The sequence below is a fragment of the Danaus plexippus genome, chromosome 11 (genome assembly GCF_018135715.1).
Source record: "Danaus plexippus chromosome 11, MEX_DaPlex, whole genome shotgun sequence".
NCBI lineage: Eukaryota > Metazoa > Arthropoda > Insecta > Lepidoptera > Nymphalidae > Danaus > Danaus plexippus.
In genome coordinates this window covers 9,296,707-9,322,826 of record NC_083544.1, presented here as the reverse complement: position 1 = coordinate 9,322,826, position 26,120 = coordinate 9,296,707, and the positions used below count along the sequence as shown (strand labels likewise).

Below are 26,120 nucleotides of genomic sequence, written 5' to 3'. Positions count from 1 at the left end.
ATAATTTATACTGAGGCAGTTCTTTTTCTTGATATTATTTACCATATCCACGTTGATAATAGGGACTTAATAAGATTGATTTACTCTTTGAGTGGTTAAAATACATATAAAAAAATGAACTCATTGTGACATTTGTATTAGTGAGTAGTTTCTTATTTCTAGGCTGAAAATCTCAATAGCAAGGTTATGATGGACAAATACCGAAGCGTTTAAATACATGATACGTTGCCCTCTCACTTCTCCTGTACCTAGGAGGTGACTAGAATCAAGGGCTATAAAAACAAACGCACTGTTAGAGGAACATTTTTTGAAAGAAGCTTAAATAAAGTTCCATATATATATGTATGTACTACATATAACATCTACTGTACTACGACATGTAATACAACCATAGAAAGTAACAAGGAATAAAAACATTTCAACATCAAGTCGGTTGTCAATCAGGATAACAAAAACAACCGGTGCGAACAATCGTTGAGCGGAAATAGGGATTGGATTTGTTTCGTCATCCCCTGATTTTTTAACTCAACCACCGAATTCAGCCGAATTGTTTTAGGTAGAAACAAATGGTTGTGTAAGGATACGTGACTGTAATTTTGGATAATCACAGATAAATAGTTAAATACTTTTTTTTTTTTAAAGAAATCACAATTCTCATAATAATTTTTGTTAATACACATTTTTACTTTATATTCGGACAGCTTTCAGTTATTGCTTCAGTGCTGCGGTCGTAAAAACATTTGCCATTCAGTGAATACACTTTTCGTAATATTACATTACTCTTTGTCCGTTCTACAGGTTGCACTTAACCTTTTGTATATTTACACGCAACTAAGCGTGCAACTATGGAGTTACAGGCACATTCTCTTGAAATCTCGCCATAATTGTTATGCAAATAAAGTTCACAATCATATGAGAAATCTCTTTCATATTTATTCAGCCGCACCCTTTATGGAGGAGCACTTACTAATTAGACGTGGCTCAGTCAAGAGGAATTCTGTACGTTCTTATTTTGTTCTAATTCAGCCGTGTGTTCATTAAAATTTATGAATCGCGTCCATTTTGTTACGAATAAGGAAATGTAAGGCCTTGCATGAAATAAACTACTTCAGAACTTTATATCCATAATGTTCATAGTATTTCTAGAAATTTCTATCGTTTCTACGTTTGATATTCACAAATGAATCTACATAAAATAGTATATATATAACAACGAATAATTTTTATATTAGACTTGATGTCAAAATTTTATGAAATTAGATAGATTTCTTATGAAATAGTTTTGACGGAATCAAGTAAAATAATTTATATTTTTTAATAACATTATTAGTTACTAAAATGTCGTTATTGGGATATCGATATCAGAAAAAAACAAGCAACATGTCAACAATCGGAAAACTCAAATAGATATTTCATTTGTTTGTCAGCTCTTTGATTTGTTGTATAACTCTGACAGCAAACTTGGCGCAAAAATTGAACCAAGCAAAATAATGAGTTTTACCAACCAGTAACATTTTTTAATAAACACTTTTTCTTGTACAAATTGTCATTTTCAAATTCAAACCTCATGAAGAACTTCTGAAATTTAAACAGATGTTATTTGAAGGTGTCGTTAATTTGACCTGGAAATTCAGGCAGAGATTTGGTAATTTGAGAATGTTTTTTTTTTTGCTATATCGTGGCTACTGAGATTGTACGAATATACGAAGCGTTGAGACAGTCGTCACTGAATGGGAAAACCGGTGTAATTTCCATTTTCTGATTGGAACACTCTAGTCACACCTGAGCCAGTTTGTCAAAGTGACAAATATTCCTCACCCTCTTTTTGCAAACATTAAATATGTAACAAATTCGTAGCGGCTTTTAAAGCTTTATGGTTACGACAGTTTGTATTTTACAAGTTGCGTCTTTGTACGTCTTATCGTAATTAATGGCGCAAATGATAATTTTGAATACGAAGAAACTGTCGTGTTGTACTAATTACGAGTAAACGTAAAGCTAGGGTGGTCGTCAGAATTGAGGATACCTAATTTGAAATACTTATTTCGTTTTATTTATACAGATGAAGTAAAGGAGTATAATAAGATAATAATTTATTTCATCGAGTTGTTTTCATTCCATAATTGCCTTTTCATTTGCATGAATTCTCCATCGAACAAAAAAGAGAATAAAATTTTATTTAATATAAGATTTCAATGTACATATGTCATTAAAAAAGGGACATTGAGCGAATAGTAATCTGTAGAAAAATAAAAAACATAAAATTTTATTAATAATAATAAAGTTGCCTTTATATAAAAAAAATTCTAATGTTCTTCCAAACATTATTATTTTATGTTAACATTTTTTTGCAGTACTTCAACTTAGAACTATTAATAATATAAAAATTCAAATGGCTGAGGTCTGCACGCTTGTAATTGGTGTTGTTAGTGTGAGGTTTTTGTTTTACGGCGCCGCAGCGTGAATACGTAATGAAATTGCGAAGTGCCAAGTTTAAAAGACCATTTTTAAATGTAAAAAAAATCTTTTAATCCAATGTATTTTGAAATAAAATAATTGAGGTGCTAATGTGGATTCTGTATTATTTATTAGAATTAACAAAAAGTGTAAATACAAAAATATTTTGAAAATTAATACTAATAGTCTTAAAATTCTTCCTATTTCTGATTTTTACATGAAAAACCGTTAACCCTATAACGAAAATTTGTAATGTCAAATGAAAGCCGTAAAAAAGTCTTATACCAATGTATTTTTTATACAAAGCAGTGGTTTGGGAATGTAATAGTTTTCTTGTGTCAGAGTTGGATTCAAAATTTAGATTTTTTTTTGTGATTTTATAAGCACCAAACCTTAGTGAAAACTAGAGTTTTCTGGCTTTAATTAATCATCCTTTTTTTTAATGTACACTTTCTGAAATCGTAGATATCTTTATGTTATCCAAAAATTATCAAAAATACTGGATTTTTGTTGTATTTTTAAGCAACTCCGTGAACCTATTTCCTAGGACCGAGGTAATCCTCTCAATAATAAATGAGACTACCTAACTTTGCGCCGACACCAACACTCTGGCTTCTACACTTAAAAACTTTGGAATGATCCCATCTAACAGTGCTCTATAAGCGAATGTCAACTTTAGTTGCTTGTGTTTAAGGTAATTTTTACATGATCCAACATTAAAGGGTTAGCTAGAAGATTGCACACGTGCTTTTAAATTAGGCATGTGTTAAAAGCTTAATGCACTAAATAAAGAATATCTGATCTTTTGATTTCTAACCGTAAGTTGTAAAACACTGGGAATGGATTACACACTTCACAATGCTCTTGTCAACAAATGTTTAGTAAATATTAAAAAAAAATAATGGAAATATCTGTTTAGTTATTTAAAAATAACAATATTATTAAAAGAAGAAAAGAAGTATTACTTACTGTATTTGATAACGAAACAAAATACTCGTATAAAAATGTATCTCCCGAAGTCTATTCCAAGTATTCTTTGTAAGGGCTGAATGGATTCTAATGGGACTTATACTGTGGAAAAGGATCTTTCCTAGAACCTCATATTACTTACATTAATCCACAAAATTTTTATCTAACAACTTTATCAGAACAATAACCGTCCTTTCTTGTTGAATATAAAATATTGAAAGAGAAATTATTTTTAACATAGTTCATAAAGTTCAACTTAAATACATACATATGAAATACACAAAGTACAAAATATTTACATAACTGTAAATGTTTATCGCCGCGAATTATGATTATCTCCGTGAAGCCGTGAGCGAATACTATTTCTCATTTTATATAAAACCACGAAGTAAAAGGATTATTTTATTATGTATTGAAACCCAATCCCATATTTTAGGGTTCCAACTCTCAAGAGGAAATCACGGAACACTTATAGTTTTTTATTGAAAGTTTCCTCTGTTCGTCTGGTTTTACAGACAATAGCTCATAAACGTGTGTTTATATACAAAGCGAGCTGATATAAAATGTCAAAAAAATTTTAATATTAGTAATTCATTAACTATAATTAATCGCAACTATTATTAATTTGTTAATTGACTATTAAATCTTAATTTTTTTTTATCGAAATATTGAAGGACAAGGCTGGAAAACAAATTGAACAAGAGTAAAATGGTCTTATTGTTTCTATCAGGTACTAAATTAAGAGCCATATTTCAATACAAATACAGTTAAGCTGCAGCTCTCCAAATATATCTTGTTTAGTTTAAGGTTGAATATCTGATTAAAGCCAATAGTTTGATGTTTCTTTCAATATATTTTATAAAAAAAAACTTTTGTAGTATTCTGATCAAATCTCAACTACAAAAAAGTTTCCATAAAACTCAAAGAATGAAACAAATAATTTTCGAATCACTACGCATATTTTATTATTTTAAAAACTACACACTCCGGACGTTTCGGTTTCTTTGCAGCAACCGTGATCAGGGGCAGAGGAGATGAAACGTCGGGAGTATGTAGTTTTTAAAATAATAAAATACGCGTAGTTATCCAAAAAATATTAGTTTCATTTAAATGAATACTCACGAAAGTCTTAGAAGTCATAAAACTCAACTTACTTATTTAAGTTTTAAAAAACTTCAATGGTAAGTAGACACAATGAACTATTACTTAAGACTTTTTTAAATATTTTAGACCATCACTTGATAATTTTTTATAGGAAGACTTTAAAAGTTTTTAAACGTAAATATTTAAATTAATAATAACTAAAACAGGAGTAACCACACCGAAATGATAAAGTTATAATTTACGTAATGCAAACATGACAATATCGTTTATGTAAAGGATGAGCGGTGTTTTGTGAATCATAATTAATTCTCTGGGTTACACATCTTATTCTGAAATATTGTTTTAATTCGTAACTTGTATGAATTAATTAATAAGATATATTAGTACAAGAAACAGTATCATGACACATTTTCATTTTCTCTGACGGTGATAACGGTTGCTGTAATGGAATTGAAATGTCGGTAAAAATGTATTACTATATGTATATTGAGTGGTTAATCCAAAAACAAAAAAAAATTGAATGTGTACTCGAGACAATCTTACAATTACAGAATGCCTAAATAAGAATAAATGATATATTTCATCTATTTATTCGCCAATTCAATAGTGATTGACAACATAATCATAGTTAACCAATACCTAAAATTAAATTAAAGCAAGATTCTCATAATTTATGGTTTGAATTTGTCTTAGATAAAACCGACTGGAATCCATTGGCTTCCACTCGGCATCATTCACCGAAGAGTTTCATTAGCAACGCCATATTTTTAAGTCAGGTGTTCTGATCAAGAATGTGAGAAATTGATACTAAAATTACATTTCAGATTTATAACACCTTTAGCAATTCATTACGATTTATTCCAGTGCTATTGTTATTGTATGGATAAAACGTATCCAGAAAATCATTTCAAAATAAATGACCTTTTTTAGGCTGTATTTTATTAAAAATCTGAAAAAATAGAAAAGCACGTTAAAACACTAACGTAGCTAACTACTATTAATTTTAATATTACAGAATTTTTCAAAGTATTCTTTTAATTTTAAGCATCTTCTAAACCATTTTTTTTTATTAATATACTATAAACAAGCACACGGTTCACCTGACTTTGAACTGCACAGGCACCTGGAGCTACTTGAATATGTCGCTCAAGATACGTCTGTGTAGGAAGTAAGGCATAAGGGTAACATTTAAAAGAAGAGTATTTGTATTTTCAGCGATCTCACTCTTTAAGAGCTGCAACCTGCTAGCTACATTTAGGCTTTACCAATGACAAATGTAATAGGTACACTAAATAATCGCTCTAACTTCTATATTTCACTTATGTGAGATTATAAAGTCACATTTTTTTTATCGCTAAATAATATATATTTATCCCAGACTATTCATTTATCTTTATATCATATATTTTGATACCAATGAGTCCTAAACTCGAATTCAAAATCAATGATAGTTTACTTTGCCTTTTTAATAGCTGAACTATGAAAACAGATGAAAACTTATCTTTAACTTTGTAATGAGGAAAACTCTACAACATTATGATGAGCCATTGAATTAAGTTCATTCAATGATTTTCATGGGTATAACTCTGGACAGTAAACTCTATTGGCCCATCATGTTAATGATACATTATAGTAAGGCAATGGTTAACAATACGTAGAACACCCTTTTATAATAATGAACAAAAATTCTCAAAGTTCCTTAACTTGTTCGAGTAATAATTCTATAATTAAAGATATAAATCATAAGTAAAGAGCCTTCGAAGGATGTGAATTTTACTATTTATAGAGACATTTTTTAAATAATCATTGGTAAAAAGAATTCACAAATACAAAGTCAACGACATGGACTGAGGATACTTTTCCTGCTACAAAATTCAATTAAAAAAGAGACTCCCTAAGATAATGAGAAAATTGATTTATGGAAAAGTATTTCATTCAGGGAATATGTGGTGTAAATGACTTCTACTTATCAAATAGAATTAAAAAAGAAATTCATTAAATATATATTTAAGATTTTCTGTTTTCTTTTTTATAAAAAAAATTGCATTTCACGAATAGTCTTATTTTTGTTATCTATACAATTATTGCCAAGTTATGTTATGTCTATTTTCTAAATATGTACCTAGTATTTTTTCTACAGAAATATATTTTTTAAATAGAACTGAAGAGTACGTATAATCAAGCACTTTATATTGAAAAATATAAATGTAGGCTTAGATAGCAAACCCACTACTTCTGTAAGAACATCTGCATAATTTTCTTGAAGACCTCCAAATCGTAAGTGACAAGGAACACATACTAAGGCAAACCTTTCTAAGCCTTTGATTTACACTCTTCACAGTGCACTTTATGAAGTACCGAGAGGCTGGCTACTTTAAGTTGGTGCTCAAAGCTGACTATTTAGCACGTCTCTCTATGAAGTCCAAAAGCGTGAAATGCTAATTTTTATCACCTTGTTAAACATGTCAACAGTACCCCGTAGATGACCAGACCCATGCTTTGTAGACTCAAACAACCCGTCTCGCATAAAACTACTGCTTTAAATTGGCAATATTAGTATCCCTGCAATTTTTTCAGCTTTAGAATCAATAAACCACTCAAAGTTAAGATTTGATAAGATTTGATGGTACCTTAATACTTAATAATTCAAGGTAGTAGATGTATTACTAGTATATTTCTGAAAGCTTGGGGTTACGGCCAACTAACTTCTTTTAGCGGTAAAAAGAAACGCTTTGAATTTGGATTGTATTCGAATCAAAGATTGTTTAAAGGCTGAAATTGAGAAACTATACCTTTGCCTATTTAAAATGTGAAAATAACACTTATTAAAGTGCTTTAATCTGTTTTTCATAAATTAATTTGTACCTCTCTAGACCAAGGACTAAATTGATGCCACTCTTAAACTGTCATTTACGTAATCAAAACATCCGATTATAGCCGGTCTTTAATGTGCAGCAAAAATATGCAAAGAGGATAGATTTCAGAGAACCTTCTGAATTTACCACTATAAGTTTATCAAAGAGTCAAAAATGTAGGATCAGATCACGGATACACGAATTTGCAATAACTAGAAAGTTTACTAGTTTGACTTTTATTGCCTGACCCTGTGGAAAGCTTTCAAGTTATCAAGTGAAATTGCGAGTTTCACCGTTGTTTTTAGAGCTCTCTCCATCTTTAATCAAAGTGATCAGACAGTGGTTTGCAAGGCAAACAAGAAGCTTCCTTTCACTTTCAGTGGACCTACTAATTTAAGACTTCTGCACTGTAATCTCTTACCAGTCCATCACTACGTAAAGGCTAGTAAACTGCACACAACCATTTTCATATAGATTCGGCGCACCGTATGTTACCATATTAAGTAAAACGATTTCCAGCACACCTTGATATTTGTGTACATCCTCAATGACACCTGCTGTCAGCTCCACCATCACCTAAAAGACCCGAATAGATACCAAATTTTCACCCTGTGGCTGATGGCAGATACAAGTGTGGAAAAAATAATTTATAGCAGTGTTTACTGATTAGTGACCAGGACACGACACGCCTGTGTTGTATGGATAAAATATCATGTTACGAGTAACGTTGCCAACTCCGCGAAATAAACACCTGGCCTCTTTAACCAGAATATTAAGACGATACAGCACAAGCAATGGAATGGTATTGCTATCCAAAAATCGAACCAATCAAGTAGTTTTAGGTTGTAAGTTGTAAGTTTTAATTATGTAATTCTAATTATTTTATAAATATAAGTAAATTTTGTAGTTTTCACTGAATCTCTGGCGGTTGTGAAACGCACCCTATTTAATTTCTATTTAAATATATTAGTGGTGGTGCTGATAAAGCTACTTTGGTAACCTTCAGAACAGCTAGTATTTCAGCACAGGAAAGACTTAAATGCTAATTATCAAAACTGGCTGTTTTCAAATAAGCTACGCTTCTATGACCTCGCTGGGAGATAGCCTGGATCTTCTGCTAACAACAAACCCAGACAGAAACGCCATCAAAATCTCATATCCGTTAAGAACTTCTGAAACTGACTGGTTTAGTCAGGGTCTACATATACTCAACTCGATCTCGAATTTCACGCTGAATTTCGAATATGGTGGTGGAAATCAGCAAATTGGAATTAATTGATGGAAATTATGAAATTATGAATAAGTTTACAAATGTGAATTTGTATAAAGATTGCTTAAAAATAATATTGCTTACTATCAATGTTTACATTTTCATGTAACATACTTTCTATTTAATTTGTAATATATTTTAACTTTAAGTTCACTTGAACAAAGTTTTGCTCTTATAATATTAATAATATTGTTTGAGTGTACGTTTAATACATTATCACTTTTAATACTAGTCCTTATGAAGTAATTGATATTTGATGAAAAAAACATTTTCTGACTTTGTTTGGTTTTCTGTATGACATTTATAATTTTGTTAGCATTAATAATATCTATATAATAACTTCTGAAAAATTATTGCACTCAATTAAGAAAATTATTTACAATTAACTAAACAGCTAGTATTATAAATGAATATAGAAGCGAGTAAAGAAGGAAGTATGTGAGTGGAGCAAACAATATATAAAACACATACAATAAAAAATAAACATTAGTTTAACTTTCCATCGGTACAAGCAACCCTGTTCATACCAACAAGAATTTCGTTGCCAAACGTTCAAATTCAGTGTTTGTCCACAAGATCATTACCATCGATGTTTACTTTATAAAGCAAGCAACTGATTCGCCAATAATTCTAAATTATCACCAATGTTGGACCTGTTAGGCAGCCAAATTGCCTTAAGCCTGGCTCTTGACAAAGCAGGGGCTCAACTGTATAATTACACCGATTTTGCTGTGACAGTAATAATGTTTTGCAAATGGTTACAGATGTTTCCCCAATTGGTTAATGTGGAGTCTAATTTATGTGGTGTTTCAAGCGCTTAGTTGTTTATAAAAGAGACACTCCCTCATTTTAGGGATTGTAATAATAATTTATACAAGGTGACGTGGCAGCCCTATATTATAATGACTGAAGATAGATATATAGATAATATTATCTTATTTTAATAATCTATATTTATTTTAGAAAGTTTAACAATTCATTACTTCTGTATGGTTTAAATGAACCTACCTATAACTACAGAATGATATTAAAAGATATAACTTTATTGTGCCATAAAAATATTAATCATACCTTTAATTTATGCCGGAGAAAATTCTTTACAAAATAGGTATACGTAGTAACCGAAACAATAAATAAACGTAATTTATAATACAAACTCAATGAAACTGAACAGTTTTAATTAATATTACCGCGAATTTCAAAGGTGCAAAAGTTTAGAATACGGTACACCGCGGGTTATCTCTCAAGTTAACAGAGAACTGTTCTTATGACTATACACCGACATTATTGTTTTTCATTACAAATAATATAAATTCCTTTCACCCAAGTAAATATTTAGAAATAGAGATGTGTTTAGGTATTTATAATTTCAATAATATCACATTTACGAACAACAATAAAATAAATAAGGAAGTAAGTTATAAATACCTTCGTTTCAGTAATGAGACTGTGACTGGTTTGATTTTTAAAGTGAAAGGATTTTTGGATATGAAAGCGTCCAAGACAGAGAGAATAATAAATTCCATTTAAAATTCAAGCTCATACCATAGTTCCTTGATGAATATATAATGAGCTGTACTTTGCATAACTGTTTATTAATCTAATCTCTATGAATGCCATATCTCACTTGAACAGCTCTTAGAAGCTTTTAGATTGGAACAGGTTTTCTCTATTTATTTTAATTTTTAATCTTTTATTATATTCACTTCATAGAGTATATATATGATTGTTTTTGAATCAAAATCCGTCGCTGTTGAACTGCACTGAATATCTGAATTTTATCAGTGGTTTTATATTTTGTTACCATCTTGTTTACCTTAGTACGGTAGCACTAACATTGTGTGATAATTCTTTATGTACAACTCAAAGTTGACAAATTTGTCCAATAATTGATATACTGTATTACTAATTGTATAGTGTGTTATGATATTTATCGCGGGAGTATAAACGTATTGGACTCCGCACACTGCATTCTGTTGTGGCATTGACAGACACTGTCTATTTATCCCAGCTTTATTTAATGTGTAATATTTTTAGGTCTACTTATGTACATATGTAATAAAATGTCCTTATATAACTTTGTACATCACAAAATTTCCACGTGTAGAAAAACAAGTATATATATACAATAATTTGATGTTATTTATTTTATCAATGAATTTTTTTTCAATCTATTCACTAAATTATGTACTGACGATTTACGTAGGTACTAAAAGTTTAAAAGTTTCGGTTTAGCGCATACAAATAGAAGCTTGTTTTGTAGTTGAATTTTTTACAATTATTTCATCAATTTATTATTATTTTTTTTTATTTTATCCTACTTATTTGTTTAATGCAAATGTTAGGTTGTGTGTCTCTGAAATAAGCAAATACTGATTTCGTATAAACTTTGTATGAGTGAAACTATATTACCCCACGATATATCAATCTCTTACTCAAAAATTCAGGTAAAAATAATTATCGAAATTGTGATTGTTAAAAATATATTTCATTGTTTTATTAAACGGCTTATAAATTAATATAAATGTTAACGAGAATTTTAATTTGATAAATACCTAAAATATAAACTGTCTATCAAAGGAGCGTATTTAAGTTAACTATAATATTCCCGCCACAAGTTGTTTCATTATGTAATTACACTCACTTATGTAATTCTGAAGCTCAGATCTTGGAACAGATCATTCATACCATGTCAAGATCAAAGGTCTCACGAGACTTCGTGTGGCAAAATTAATAACAAACTTGTTAAACGAGCTTGACCTGTTCGATTTACCGTTATATTGATTCAATGTTCTAATGATAATCAAAATGTAAAGTTTTTTAATAGCAGGTACATATAAGAAATATGTGCTTAAAAGAAATGGTAAGTATTTGTGACGCAGCCACCTATCCTCCATCTTGCGTAATTCCATAAAAACAGATTTGTTGTATTTTATCAAAATAAAGATAGCTGGGATCAAAACAATCTTTTAGGGTTTTATTATACCTATAAGTTTATACAGTTGCTTTGCCGAATAGAGCAACAGTAACTTTTTCGAATAAGGTTCAATTTAAAGATTCAATTTAAAAAACATCCCAAATAATGTTATCTATTTTTCTTTATGTTAAATTATTTCTGTAGCTTTCTTTAAACGACAAAGAGACATTAAGGTCATTTTTATATGTTAACAAGTTGTTTTAGTACTTTATGTCTCCCAGGATTTAATATCACTTTTGACAATATCCAAGTCGTATGCGAGATAACCAAACAACACTCACCTCAGAATATCTCAAGTTTTCTCATTACTTAGAACTTTGAGAAAATAAATTATAGTGCGCGGTTTCTTTATTACATTATCCGATGGAAAGTTATAGTAACTAATATTATAAAAAGCGGTTAACCGTATCACAGAGGCTTTAATTATAAGGTATGTAAATAATTAATTTGACATTAATAGTGCAGAATGTAATCAAATATAGTTCTTATTTCATACAGAAAAAAGTTCAATCTCATCAAAGAAGTAAGTAATCTACATATTAAAAAATATATATCATTTCTATGGTATCTTTAACACAGAAAACATTTTAACATCAATTCATAACAAAAATTATAACTATAAATTTTTAAACCGTATCAATATTCGGCAGACACACACTGATTTCTTGGTATACAAATGTTATGTTAATATGATGTTTCAATAATTATAATCTCCTTGTGTAATTGTTAAGGCAATTGTGTTATTCCTTACAATTGCTATTAGTGTTTTTGGTGTATCGGAACCTCTATATATATTCTGAAAATTGATATAAATGAATTAACTTTCACATCCTTACTATTTCTGATAATAATTATTTAAAATTAAGGCGATTCAAATAAAATGATTGCATAATTTTAATACGTTATCATATTTTTTTTCATGTCACTTGATACCACTTCATACCTAGAGGTACTATTAAAAAAACGACTAAACAATCAAATATATTTATTTTTAATGAAAAATTAGATATCGGTCTTCCTGTATTTATCATAAATGTTCTTCCAAAGATGAAAAGCGTCATTGTTTGGCATAGATCCTATTTTTGGTACATCATCAATATATAAGAACTTCATGTTGTGTTTTTTACTAGGTTCCCATTTCAGTACGGAATTAGTCCAATCAGGCGTAGGATCTCTGAAAAAAAAATTATGATACACTTACGCCTCTAAACAAACTTATATATAAATAACTTTTGAAGACGTCACGTACCCATATTTTGCAAAATTTGTCCACAATGTTGTCATGTAGTCAATAATTTTTTTATCTTGTTTTGTAAATATAGGAGGAATAAGAGAACCTCTAAATAAATAAAATAGATCGTCTGCGTGGCTCGCTCCCGGCTCATTATAATAACCACTTCGCAATTTCATGAAATTTCTTTGACCGGAGTAATTAAAAATGTAATTGTAAACTTTGGATTGAGTCTTATCAATTAAGCATTCAGTCTCAAATATTGCTGGTATCTCAAAATATAACTGTGTATAGAATTCTGCTACTTTCAATATTTGACTCATATTAATTATGTCATCACCGAAGTAGAAGTTTTCTACTTTTTTGGATATCACAAATCCTTCTTCATCCGATGAAAACCTTAAGTCTGATGCAAACAAATAGCGACCATGTCTTTCTGCGAGAGTTTCATTCGTATCCCCGGCTATTAAAAGAAAACCCTCTTTACTTGTCGATCCATAAATAACATCTATATCTTTAGATATATTTTTATATAAATTAAATGGTAAGTCGGTAATCACTGGCTCTTCTTCTGCAATAGTTGATTCCACACAGGGTAAATGAAGAAGTTGCGTGTCAAAGAATAATTGCAATGGTTTTTTTGCTCGTAAAGCTGTCAATTCCTGATAAGTCATTTTAGAAAATATATCATATAATTCTTTTGGATTTTTTGTTTCATAACCCGCTGATTTTGCTAGTAAGCTAGCAACCCAAACAGGGTTTCTATTTATCGACCAATTAGATACAGACGTACCACTTTGCATGATAGCCCTATTGAAAAGTCCGGCAGCAGCGTCACTAATCAATAATAGAGATGCCGAAGTAGCTCCAGCACTTTCACCCATGATTGTAATATTATTGGAATCTCCTCCAAATGCACCAATATTTTTTTTAACCCATCTCAGAGCTGCTAGTTGATCCTTTATTCCAGCATTTCCAGGCGCCTCCTTTATTCGCAAACATAGAAAACCCAGTAAACCAAGGCGATAATTAAAAGTAACCACTATAACCCCTTTTTGAACTAAAAAATCAGGACCATAAAGACTTTTACCACCACTTCCAAATATGAAGGCTCCGCCGTGAATATAAACTAAAACAGGAAGCGATTTTTTATTTAAGGCGGGTACAAAAACATTGATTTTTAAACAATCTTCATTTCCGATTACTCCAAAAAAAGAATTCTGTGGACATGAAGAAGATTCTTCTACAGCTTTGAACAGTCCTGTCCATGAAGGTGGCGGACCCGGAGCCTTAAAAACAGAATTAAATATGTATTACTTAGCGTATTGATTAAAATGTCGATACCTACTGTTTACAAGACTATCGTATTTATTTGTCATATCAAAGTTTATTTACAAACAGAATGCGAATAACAATCTCTTCTCATATAACATAAATGAAAAATTTAAACCTACAAAGGAAACTTTAATAGAATTAAAAATACCCATTAATATTATTATAATCATATCTGCATAATATAATAAAAAAATATTACTGAAAATATAACTAATAGAGATAAAATTAATATATTCTCTCTCTTTATCGAGAAACTGTTATCCATTAGTTAATTCGATCAATTATGTAATTGTACTTTATATAGTTATAGTATATTTACAGTTAGGTACAACTAAAAACGAGTTAAATCACATATATTTTATGTTAATGTTTACCTTATTTATCTTACCCTAAACCGTGTGCTACTATTAGTTGTCGCATACGGTATACCGAGGTATTCAAAAAACGTTCCATCGCTACTGATTTTACCGATCAAAGTTCCTTGGGCGATCGTCACTTCTGGTGCAGGTTCGTCAACCAATTTAATTGCTATTAAAGTTAATAAAAACAACTTATTTTTCCACTTCATTGTAATGCCCTTCACTTTATAGTTATTAAATTGTTTACTATGAACATAACAAACCACTTCTTATAATATAACCTAATCTAAAGTAACAAACACGACCGAAACGCATGCGCTTTGACGTCTGACTGACACTTATACACTGACACAGTACGTCATTTGAGTGGCCTCAAGGATGACGTTGATTCATAATTTATCAAGCTATACATTTTTGGAATGGAGCAATGTGACTGTAATTACCACAAGGTCAAATTATATGATACAGTTCCTATTTTTTTTAACAAATGTTTTCAGGTCTGAGGTATGACAAAGATGTTAAATATTTGTAAAGTGGTCCAACCTATTACGCTAATATGAAATGTGTTTTTACCCCTTTGTAACTTAGCAGGGCATTTTATCGCGGCGTCGCATGTTCAAACTATACTTAAATAAATTAGGCAAAAGGCGCAAACTGTTGAATTTTAACCCGACGCCGCGCGTGACTGACCCGAAATATACCCGCGCGGAATTTTAAATATTTTATTTATATTACAAATTCTTGTGGACTACTTTTACTATATTTTTAATTACTTTTCAGCTTTAACTTGGACATTCAAATTATATAATGGAAAAAATGCAATAATATCTAAAATTATTTGGTAAATTGTATTGAATAAAAAAAATGATATTATTCGAAACAAAGTTTTCTTTATAAAAATATAAACGGAATTATTTTCTTTATAAATATATAAATGAAACAGGTTTTACTATAAAAACCGAGTAATTTATAAACAAGTGTATATCGTTCAGTACATTGGCGAGTTGCTATTACGTTTTTATTACTAGGAAGGTAGCGTTATTTTTTATTCATAAAATGGCTTTATAATTGGCTTTATAAAAGGTTTTATATGAAGCCAACCATATTTCAAGCGGAACAGACAGTTCGAAAAATATTATGACAGTATATGTATTGAATTATAATTAATACTGGTTATTGAAAAACTTTTATTATTTCAGCAAAGGATACCAGTTTTAAACAACTTGTTACCGTAGCTAATGTTAAAGTTCAAGCAAAGCATGGTCAGTGAGGCAGAGCGATGAGGGCTATTGAATCACAGCTGAACATTTGCATTCGAGACGGGAATGCTATGTCAGCTATCGTCTCAAAAACTAATCTTCAAAGTGCTAAGTTTAAGAGGTTCAATGACGGACAAGACGAGATTAGAGTGGCTTTATTGTGATGGTCATTTTAAACTATCGACTCTTTGTCATGTTACTTATTTACACTTTAAGAAATAAACTAGTTTAAGATAAAGCGCTAGTTTAAGATATAAAATAATTTTATATAATATAAATTATAAATTTTTTAAGCTAGCTTGTTCTATATTGTTCAGAATAAAATATATTATTATAAGTCTATTATAATTACCTTAAATGTAGCTATTGTTAAAAGAAAGAAGTACTGTCATAAATTAAAATTGCATAGTCTAAGTAAAAAAAAATACTAAATTAATATTACATCTTCAACAATTTATACGATTCCTTCTAGACCATCTCTTCCATAAAGAATTTTAGATTAAGTAGAAAAATTATTTTCTTGCACTTTGAAGCGTAAATGAATTTTTATCTTAGTTGCTGCTTTCAGGAGAATTCGAGACAAAGGAACAACCGAAAATACTTTTAAATTATATTTACATTTTGTTGAACGATTAATTCATTATTTTCATTAACTTACTACTATTATTCTGTTGGATATTTAAATTCAATTAAAATTGAGAATATTTAATGAAACAAAATATTTTTTATTTAATTTTCATTACTCCAGTCTATTAACATAATTTTTATCAGAATAAAACATTGTCGCTGATAAAAGTCAATATATATCAAGAATTTTGTATTTATCGTATATATCTCGCCAAAATCGATACGCTTTATCATTAGGAATTGTTCCCATTTTAAGTTCATTCTCTATGTACAAGAATTTCATACTATTTTTAATACTCGGCTCCCATTTAACTCCCAATTCTTTAGGATCAGGCGTAGGATTTCTGAAAAATAATGATATTGTAAGTAAATTATCTTTGAAACTAAGAAATAATAAAGTTTCGATCGACAACATTCGTCTGGATAGTTTAATTCTTAGAGCTAACAATTCTGCTTGTTACATCCATCCATTAATTTCAGCCATGTATTATATATTTATGAAAATAGTTATTTTACTAACACTAACCCATATTTTGCAAAGTTAGTCCACAGTGTGGTTATATAATTAACCATTTTTTGATCTTCTTTGTTATAAACTGGAGGCAAAAGAGATCCACGAAACAAGTAAAAAAGATCATCGCCGTGAGACGCTCCTGTTTCATTTTGATATCCAGTGGCCCACTTCAAATAATTTCTTTTTCCAGAATAATTAAAGTAGTAGTTATATACTTTTGAGTTACTTGTGTTAGCTAAATTTTCACTTTCCAAAATTATAGGTATCTCAAAATACAAATGCCCAAAAATGCCAGATATTTTCACTGATTCTTTTACGTTTAATTTATTATTTTCAAAATATAGTTTTTCTACTTCTTTAGATTTCACAAATTCCTCCTCTCTAGACGAAAATTGTAGATCATTAGCAAATAAACTACTCTCTCTTCTGCCATCAAGATCTTTGAATGTTTCATCAGTTATGAAAAATAAACCTTCTTTACTTGTTGACCCATAAATAACATCTACATTGTTAGGCTTGTCTTTTATAATATTGAATGGCAAATCTGTAATAACAGGTTCCACTCCTGGAATTTCAGATTCAACACATGGTAAGTGAATAAGTAGAGGTTCGAAAAACCTTTGCAATTGTTTCTTTACATGTAAGGCAGTTAATTCTTGGTAAGTCATATTAGAAAATAACCTATACAATTCCATTGGATCTTCTGTATCGTAGCCAGCAGATTTTGCTAACAAACGAGCTATTTCAAGTGGTTTTCTGTTAATCGCCCAGGGGGCTAATGAAGAGCCGCTTTGTATTATTGCTCTTTTAAAAAGTCCAGTGACACTTTTACTTTTTAAAATAAGGGAAACTGATGTAGCTCCAGCACTTTCACCAAAAATTGTTATATTATCTGGATCTCCTCCAAATGCTGCAATGTTTTCTTTAACCCATCTTAAAGCTGCTATCTGATCCTTTATTCCAGCATTTCCTGGCACCTCCTTAATTCTCAAACACAAGAAGCCCAGTATACCAAGACGATAGTTAAAAGTAACTAGAATTACTTCTTTTTTTACGATAAAATCTGGACCATACATTAGTTTACCACCACTCCCGAGTATAAATGCACCTCCGTGAACATAAAATAAAACTGGGAGTGATTTTTTCCCTACAGCTGGTACATATATGTTAATTTTTAAGCAATCTTCATTTCCAATTACTCCAAGATCTGTATTTTGTGGACATGATACAGATTCTTCGGTAGCTTTGTATATACCTTCCCATGAAGGGGGTGGTCCTGGAGCCTAAAAAGTAATATTATATCACTTTATTGGCAGAGTACGCAAAGAATACATGATGGGACAAAAAATATTAATTGTTGCAAATTCAGAAAAATGAGTTTTCTCTTGTTTTGAATTTAAATTGAATGGTAAGAAGTTCAATAAGCATTTATGTATATACAAAGTAATAAAATAATCTGTTAAATATATATATCTACTATTTTCGTCAAATTGACCATTATATCAGTTAGCTGTTATAACATTATTTAAAAGTATTCTAAATTGTATTAAACTTTTAGTCTTGATAATGCCTCTCAACGTAATATAAAATAAAGAAAGACAGAGACAAAACCTCTCAGCATTCCATGGATTCACCGTACGGGTGCCGGGTCCATCGCGTTGCAAGGAGAGGACCTTCAACAGTGCCAGGTAAGGAGCCGCTATCCAACGCGCGCTAAACGCTCACCTCCACTGTCCAAGCTCCTCTCTCTACCTAACTAAATTTAAAACGAACCTACTAGGGCTGCCTTCGACGTGCGTTTCAAGAATGAACTAATTTTAATTCTTGGCAGACTCAAGTCTTTTAGCAGGTTGTAGAGAGATTTGGCTGTCATACTCGTACCTCTCAATATATTGATCCCTAAAAATATATTATTTTACTTTTGAAAGTAGTTAATGTCTGTCACTGGCTGTTAAGGTATTTATCGGTATTTGTTGGTAGTATATTTTTGAATAAGACTTAGAATCGACACTAGATAAAAAAAAACTAGACTTGTTACTAAAGTTTACTGCAAGTGTGTATTATTGTTGGGTTACATACAATAACAGCGAATACCTTTTTTTATGGAAAAATAGCTCAGTTTTAAGGAATAATAAAAGATAGACAAAGATTGAAAGATATAATAGTGAAACCCCCTCCTTTTTGAAATAAGTTAATAAGACCTAAACCTTATTTGTTATTTGCTTACACAGTCATATGACTATTCATCACTCAAACCAATGCTCATTGAGATGTATAGTGTCATTGTTCACATGATTTGGTAAAATTAGTAAAATTGCTATCCATCCAAAATAAACAAAAATATTTTCAACCTTTCGCTTCTAGCGCCACCTTAAAGACAATGTCACTATAAGCAGTTCTAATCGCTGCTTATTAACCCTACAAATATGCTACGTCAAACCTCTTTTTGTATTAAGAAAATATTAAAATATTTGTTTAGATGTGTTTTAAAAAAAATATATAACCTACCAATCAATCTGACTACTTTATTCCAAATCTCTGTGCGTATGAAAATTTTGTAAAGATGATAGTTTACATAACACTGGAAACCAAGTTTGTTACCGGCTTATTGTTTTCGCTTATTCCATAAATCGTTGTGTCCATCAGTGATACTGATGCAATTTCAAAAATTGCGGACCACAGCCTTCCAAATTCATATAGACAATAAATGTGAATCGCGTTACATTGTACATTCTACCTCTGTTCTACTGACTTATCAACGTATATATGAAAAAAACACATAATATACCATTTAATGATGAATCATTATGGAAATATCAAGGTGTTTTTTGTGTTCTCAAAATAACTTGCTTCGACTGGTTTTACTAAATTGAATATAATTTGACTATAATTTTACTTCGTAAAGGTCTATTTGAATGATATATTTTGTTTCCATTTAAACTCGATATCTTTTTAAAACGCAAATCATAAATGAAGATATAGGGTGTTGTATCAATATTTGAATATTTAAATAAATTATTATCTTACCCTAAACCGTGTGCTACTATTAGTTGTCGCATACGGTATGCCGAGGTATTCAAAAAACGTTCCATCGCTACTGGTTTTACCGATCAAAGTTCCTTGTTTGATCGTCACTTCTGGAGCTGGTTCGTCAACTACATTCATAGCTATGAATGTTATTAAAAACATTCTTTTCTTCCATCCCATTTTTTTTTATTACAAGGTCATATACTTAATATTTATTGTTCTTTCTTTCTTTCTTAGATTTGCACACAAAGCGTACACATAACTAATATTGACAAGAACAATCTTATTTCAATCACGACAAACACAACTGACATGCAAGGGCAACCATGTTTAACTGACGCTATGTTGATTAAGTTGCTCGTTTTGGGTGAATTGAATAAAAAAAGAATATCTACAATTACCTAGATAATGAACGATTGGTAAAACGGTAATTTTGACACCTGCGGTTATATATGGGTATGGGTACCTAATTAAATATATTTTGCGAGAGATGATCCATTAAAAAAACTCAAAGATATTCCAATATACAAGCATGTATTTCACGATGAAAGAAAGAACGTTAAATATATTACTATGGTGTTTATTTATTATTATGGGTATTTTTGAGGAAAAAAAAATTGTATAAAACTTATATCAGCATCAAGATAATCATCTCTCTCTCTCGATGAGTCCATTGGAGTACACAAAGCTTTCGTTACAGTTTGAATAGATTTTCTTTAAGATGTTTATTTAAAACCATTGTATAATAAGAAATCTTCAATATTTAATTGTTGTACGTGAAACACAATTTATATCAATAAAACACACTAAAATATTTGATTACTTTTAACCAGCATCTTATTATAAGTTTAAACTCAACATCCAGCGCGTTTATAAATCCATATTGCTGTTTGAAATTCTGTGATAATGTGTAATCTCTATTATTATCGTTATCTAACTACATAAATTTATCAATACAAAATTTTCAATAGATAACCAGAATTTGTTACTAACAACAAAGATAGATAAATGAAGGTAATACAGAAACTTGTTTAAACTCTCAGTCATTAGACTTAGAAATGATTATTTATTTACAATAACTTAAATTAATTGTAACGCCTGTTATCATCTCTTATGTTATAAAATGTTTAAAATTGTAAAATATTCATATAATATAACATTGACTTAAAATTGTTCTTAAGAATAAACAATACAGTCGAGTCATTTTGACAGCAATATGTTTAGCAATATTATATTTAATATACTAAATAATACATACTTGACAAAATACTGTAACGTCGATGGATTGGTGATCGAGATGCAGGAGTTAGCTTGAAATTGCGTACAAGGAATTGTTAGTAAATACACTAGTGCAACATCCAGACCACTTAAGCACGTACTGTTTACTTTTTGTTTAATAAAAATATCCAAACATCCTTTCATTTGGACGTCTCGCTTGAACATGAGAGTTAATATTGCAACAATTATGTTCTTTTAAATGAGAACTTGTAAGCTTATGCAAGAAAAGTAGAAATTAGTTTTGTTTCTACCTGAACAATTAACTAAAATTTTCTCCTTTATCACTATTTGTGCTTGAATCTAGGAAAGTTATATGTGATGTCTTTACTAATATCTCATATAAACTTCTTCTTCAAAGAATCTTATGTACATATGTAATTAATCATCATCAGTCCACTGCTGAGCAAAGGCCTCTTCTCACATGGAGAAGGTTAGAGCATTAATCTCTACGCTTGCTTAAGACGGGTTGGCGATTTCAATCTTATAATTTTAAATTATAAGATCAGGTTGCCTCACGATGTTTTCCTTCACCGTCCGTCAGTGGTGTCTAAATACTCTTAGAAAATACATATGATTCGGAAAAGATCACATTGGTACTTGACAGGTTTCGAACCCGCGCCCTCTCGTATCAGAGGCGGCTTTTAACCTAAGTAATAACCTTTTAACCTTTTAATGTAATTAATAAGATATAACTATTCTATACAACTATTGTTAAAACTGGAACAATATATATGTGAAGTGTCATGTATTAGCATAAAGTTGAGATTAGAAATATTTTTTTTCGTTTAGAACTGTAATACAGGCAGACATGGATGTTAAAATAAAAATTCGTTAGCCATAACTTCAGACATACTCTTTCTAACTTGTTATTCTAATTATAAATATTAAAATCCAATGTGTTGTTTTGTAATAGCAATATATTTATGCTGTTGTCATTGACCTCTTTATGCACTTATTCGCTATTTGTACCCATTGGTAGCATCTCTAGACTTCTCTGTTATAAATTTTTATACAGTTAAAATTGAAGTACATTTATTATTTTTTAAGCTATTGCATAGCTTCTATCGCGGGTTTTGAGCCCGGAGACCGAATTCAGAAATTTCGTAACGAAAATTCCTAACACCTATCGTCGAACGTCGTTTCAGTTCGGCAAACTTCGGAACGGTGTATGTGTGCGTGCGACTATACGTATAAAGGTTAACTAGCTGCTAACTGCTCACAACTGATTCTATCTCTTTCACACACAACCCTAGGTGCTTTTTGTCTTCGTCCACGAGTAAGTTCAAGCCCGCAACTAGTTAGACCTTATCAAGTGGCAATTTTTCATTTTATTTCGATATTTTACTTTTTAAGATTTTGTATTCATGTTGGTTTATTTTAGATTTGTTTTTGAACAATATTAACTTCACATTTATTTAATAAAAGAAAAAAAATATCGGTCACCACGCTCAAAGTGTAACTTGAATTAATATCATAGAAACATCAAAGAAAAAAAAGAACAAAGAAAAAAAGTACTGCATAAATAAAATACATAAATAATTATAATTGCATAAGTTGATAAAAAATGCTATGCAATTGCTTTACCGCGACAGTCTCCTAGTGCCACCCTTTTTTTTACATCTGTGAGGGGTTACATTCAATTAGATATGCAAAGTACTTGAAAACAATAATCATATAAATAATTCGATATAATGTAATAAGTTTTTAGATTATGACCCATAATTTTTTTTTATGATCATAATATTATGAACTTTTTATATATATACACATAATATAGATTATAGAAATAATAATAACATTTTGGTAACAAAACAAATACTACTTTTATAAATAACATATCATTCCATTCGTATACCAAATTATTATTTATGACATACTTAACAATGTAAATAAAGAATATTTGTTGTACAACAGAATATTCTTTCTCTTATTCGCTTTAAATTCGATTGCTACTAATGTTTAATTCTGTATTTATCATAGATATCTCGCCAAAATCGGTAAGTTTTTTCGTTGGGTATGGATCCCATTTTCAGTTCGTGGTCGATGTGCAAAAACTTCATATTATCTTTTTTGCTTGACTCCCATTTTACTCCAAATTCTTTAGGATCAGGCGTAGGATTTCTGAAAAAACACAAAAAGTTTTCAATTATATTAAAGTTATATATTGTTTATGTATTCAAGAGATTAATTACGAGTTTTTTATAATGGATCAATTTATAGATGTAATATTTGAGTGAAAGTCGTTTAGAAGCCTGTTTCTGAAGCTTTGTAGATATGTTTGTAGCTGTCTCAACTATAGAAAAACTATAAAAATATAATTCATTGTTAATATATCTTATAATTGATAATTGCGTACATAATACATTTTTGGTAAACCATGGAAAAAGTTGTTGTCACGGTTCCCATTCCGACTTGTAACATTTATTAAGGAAACATCGTTAGAAAAGGTGTTACTCACATTACACGAATTTTAACTAAAAAAAAACTGGATAAAATTATTGGATCTAAGATAAAATTTATAAGTGTAACATTTTATTCTTATTACCCATGTTTTGCAAAGTTAGTCCACAGTGTTGTCATGAAATTAACTACTTTTTTATCTTCTTTAGTAAAAAGTGGAGGTAAAAGAGACCCATGAAACAAATAGAAAATATCGTCACCATGACAAGCCCCGGTTTCACCTATGAATCCATTAATAAATTTTAAAAAATTTCTTTGGCCAGAATATTTAAAGAGATAGTTAAACACTTTTGATTGACTTGTATTCAACAGGTATTCACTTTCTAATATTACAGGAATATCAAAATATAAATGTCCAAAAATGTCAGATATAGTTGCTATTTCTTTTATACTAAAGTCTTTCTCATCAAAATATATATTTTTTACTTGTTTCGAGATCATAAATTCCTCATCTTCAGAATGAAATTGTAGATCACCAGCAAACAAACTACCTCCCTTCCTTTGTTCGAGATTCGAGTCAATTGTTTCACTACCTATTAAAAACAAGCCTTCCTTACTTGTTAACCCATACATTACGTCTATATTGTAAGGCTTAGTTTTTATAAGGTTTATAGGCATATCAGTAATAACAGGTTCCACGCCTGGTATATTAGACTCAACACAAGGTAAGTAAAAAAGGCTGGTTTCAAAAAAATTTTGCAATTTTTTTTTTATATGCAAGGTAACTAATTCTTGGTTAGTCATATTAGAAAATATCCTATACAATTCCATCGGATCTTCTGTATTGTAGCCAGCAGATTGTGCTAGGAGACGAGCTGTTTCAAGAGGATTTCTATCTATTGCCCAGGGGGCTAATGAAGAGCCGCTTTGTATGATTGCCCTTTTAAAAAGTCCAGTTGCACTTTTACTATTCAAAATAAGGGAAACTGATGCAGCTCCAGAACTTCCTCCAAAAATTGTTATATTATCTGGATCTCCTCCGAATGCTGCAATATTTTCTTTAACCCATTTTAAAGCTGCTATCTGATCCTTTATTCCAGCATTTCCAGGCGCCTCCTTTATTCTCAAACATAGAAAACCCAGTATTCCAACGCGATAGTTAAAAGTCACCACAATAACTTCTTTTTGAACCAAAAAATTAGGACCATAGATATTTTTACCGCCACTTCCAAAATTAAAAGCGCCTCCGTGGATATAAACTAATACTGGGAATGGTTGTTTAGCTGACGCGGGAACGTAAACATTAAGTCTTAAACAATCTTCATTTCCGATTATTCCAATAAAAATATTCTGCGGACATGATGGTGGTTCTTCCACAGCCCTGTATGTGCCTTCCCAAAATGGAGGTGGTCCCGGAGCCTAAAAAAATTGCATTAAAATATAATTTTGTTACATATATATAAAGGATCATAGGTACATATATTATTCAGAATAATGAAGCAGGTCAATAATCGATAGGTAAATTATTATTAATTTGATATAGAAGTAGATCAATAATAAATCAAAGATCAATCCCTAGGAATGAGATACTACTGGCATACTTTTTGAGTTTTCATATGTGTCTATCCATTTGTTGTTTATCTAAGTATCTTTAAAATTGTAGTTTGTGTTAAAAGGTTGGGAAATTTAAAATACCCTCTCAGTGTTTATCAAGAAGATTATTCTACGAACTGGCCATACTGAATGTACGAACGTGTAAATTAACTTATTGTTAAATTCTTTACTAGATCGTTATTACAATAAAGTATATTTAATTTTTTTTTTAGTTGCAACCATATACAATATATACCCAAAATAGTTTAACGATCCATATTATCCAACATATTTAATGACTAGGCCACATAATACTTAATTCTTATTTACCTGTATTATTTACCTACCCTAAACCGCGTGCTACTGTTTACATTTGCATAAGGTATGCCAAGGTATTCAAAATATGATCGATCACTACTAGTTTTCCCGATTAAAGTTCCTTGTTCGATTGTCACTTCCAGAGCTGGTTCATCAACTAAATTAATGGCGATAAATGTTATAAAAAACACTTTTTTCCTCCACTTCATAATTATTTTTCCAAGTTAAGAAGTAAGTTTTTTCAGTTACCTTATTCGCTCTATATCGTATTTAACAAGAACAGCGTCTTGTTATCTCAAATAAAATTATTTACTGCAACGGAAACATTGCAACCTTACAAGATCATAAATTTACATTAATGTTATTTTGATAAGATTAATTGTACGTAATTTTATATAAAAGACTTAGTTATTAAGAAACTGCGATGAGTGAGTAATTGTTGATACATATATAAAATACTATTGGTTTAAAAAGGGACTTCACATTCTAAATCTATTATACATGAAAAAGAAGCCTAGACGACGATACGAAACCTCTTAGCATTCAA

At 30.2% G+C, this 26,120-nt stretch overlaps 3 protein-coding genes across 6 annotated transcripts; all 3 read right to left on the bottom strand.

Annotated features, from left to right (window-relative positions):
- Positions 1-12,600: 12,600 nt before the first annotated feature.
- LOC116765877 (juvenile hormone esterase-like) lies at positions 12,601-14,902 on the bottom strand. 4 transcript variants are annotated; one of them, XM_032655507.2, is made up of 5 exons: positions 14,587-14,902; positions 14,069-14,152; positions 13,954-13,992; positions 12,882-13,849; positions 12,601-12,806 (listed from the first exon to the last, which is right to left on the bottom strand). In XM_032655507.2, the coding sequence occupies exons 1-5, from the start codon at positions 14,764-14,766 to the stop codon at positions 12,635-12,637; spliced, it is 1,443 nt and encodes a 480-aa protein (XP_032511398.2). In that variant the 5' UTR covers positions 14,767-14,902; the 3' UTR covers positions 12,601-12,634. The 4 variants fall into 4 exon arrangements, with proteins under 4 accessions (XP_032511398.2, XP_032511400.2, XP_032511399.2 ...); XM_032655509.2 differs by having other exon boundaries at positions 12,882-13,326; positions 13,657-14,152; XM_032655508.2 differs by having other exon boundaries at positions 12,882-13,992; positions 14,573-14,713.
- Positions 14,903-16,505: 1,603 nt separating this feature from the next.
- On the bottom strand, positions 16,506-20,330 carry LOC116765876 (esterase FE4-like). The gene is made up of 3 exons (XM_032655505.2): positions 19,985-20,330; positions 16,970-18,240; positions 16,506-16,787 (listed from the first exon to the last, which is right to left on the bottom strand). Exons 1-3 carry the CDS (start codon positions 20,162-20,164, stop codon positions 16,613-16,615), a joined length of 1,626 nt encoding a protein of 541 aa, XP_032511396.2. The 5' UTR covers positions 20,165-20,330; the 3' UTR covers positions 16,506-16,612.
- A 932-nt stretch (positions 20,331-21,262) lies between these two features.
- LOC116766069 (esterase FE4-like) lies at positions 21,263-25,910 on the bottom strand. Its single transcript, XM_032655722.2, has 3 exons — positions 25,603-25,910; positions 23,808-25,081; positions 21,263-23,383 (listed from the first exon to the last, which is right to left on the bottom strand). The coding sequence occupies exons 1-3, from the start codon at positions 25,780-25,782 to the stop codon at positions 23,215-23,217; spliced, it is 1,623 nt and encodes a 540-aa protein (XP_032511613.2). The 5' UTR covers positions 25,783-25,910; the 3' UTR covers positions 21,263-23,214.
- Positions 25,911-26,120: the final 210 nt, after the last annotated feature.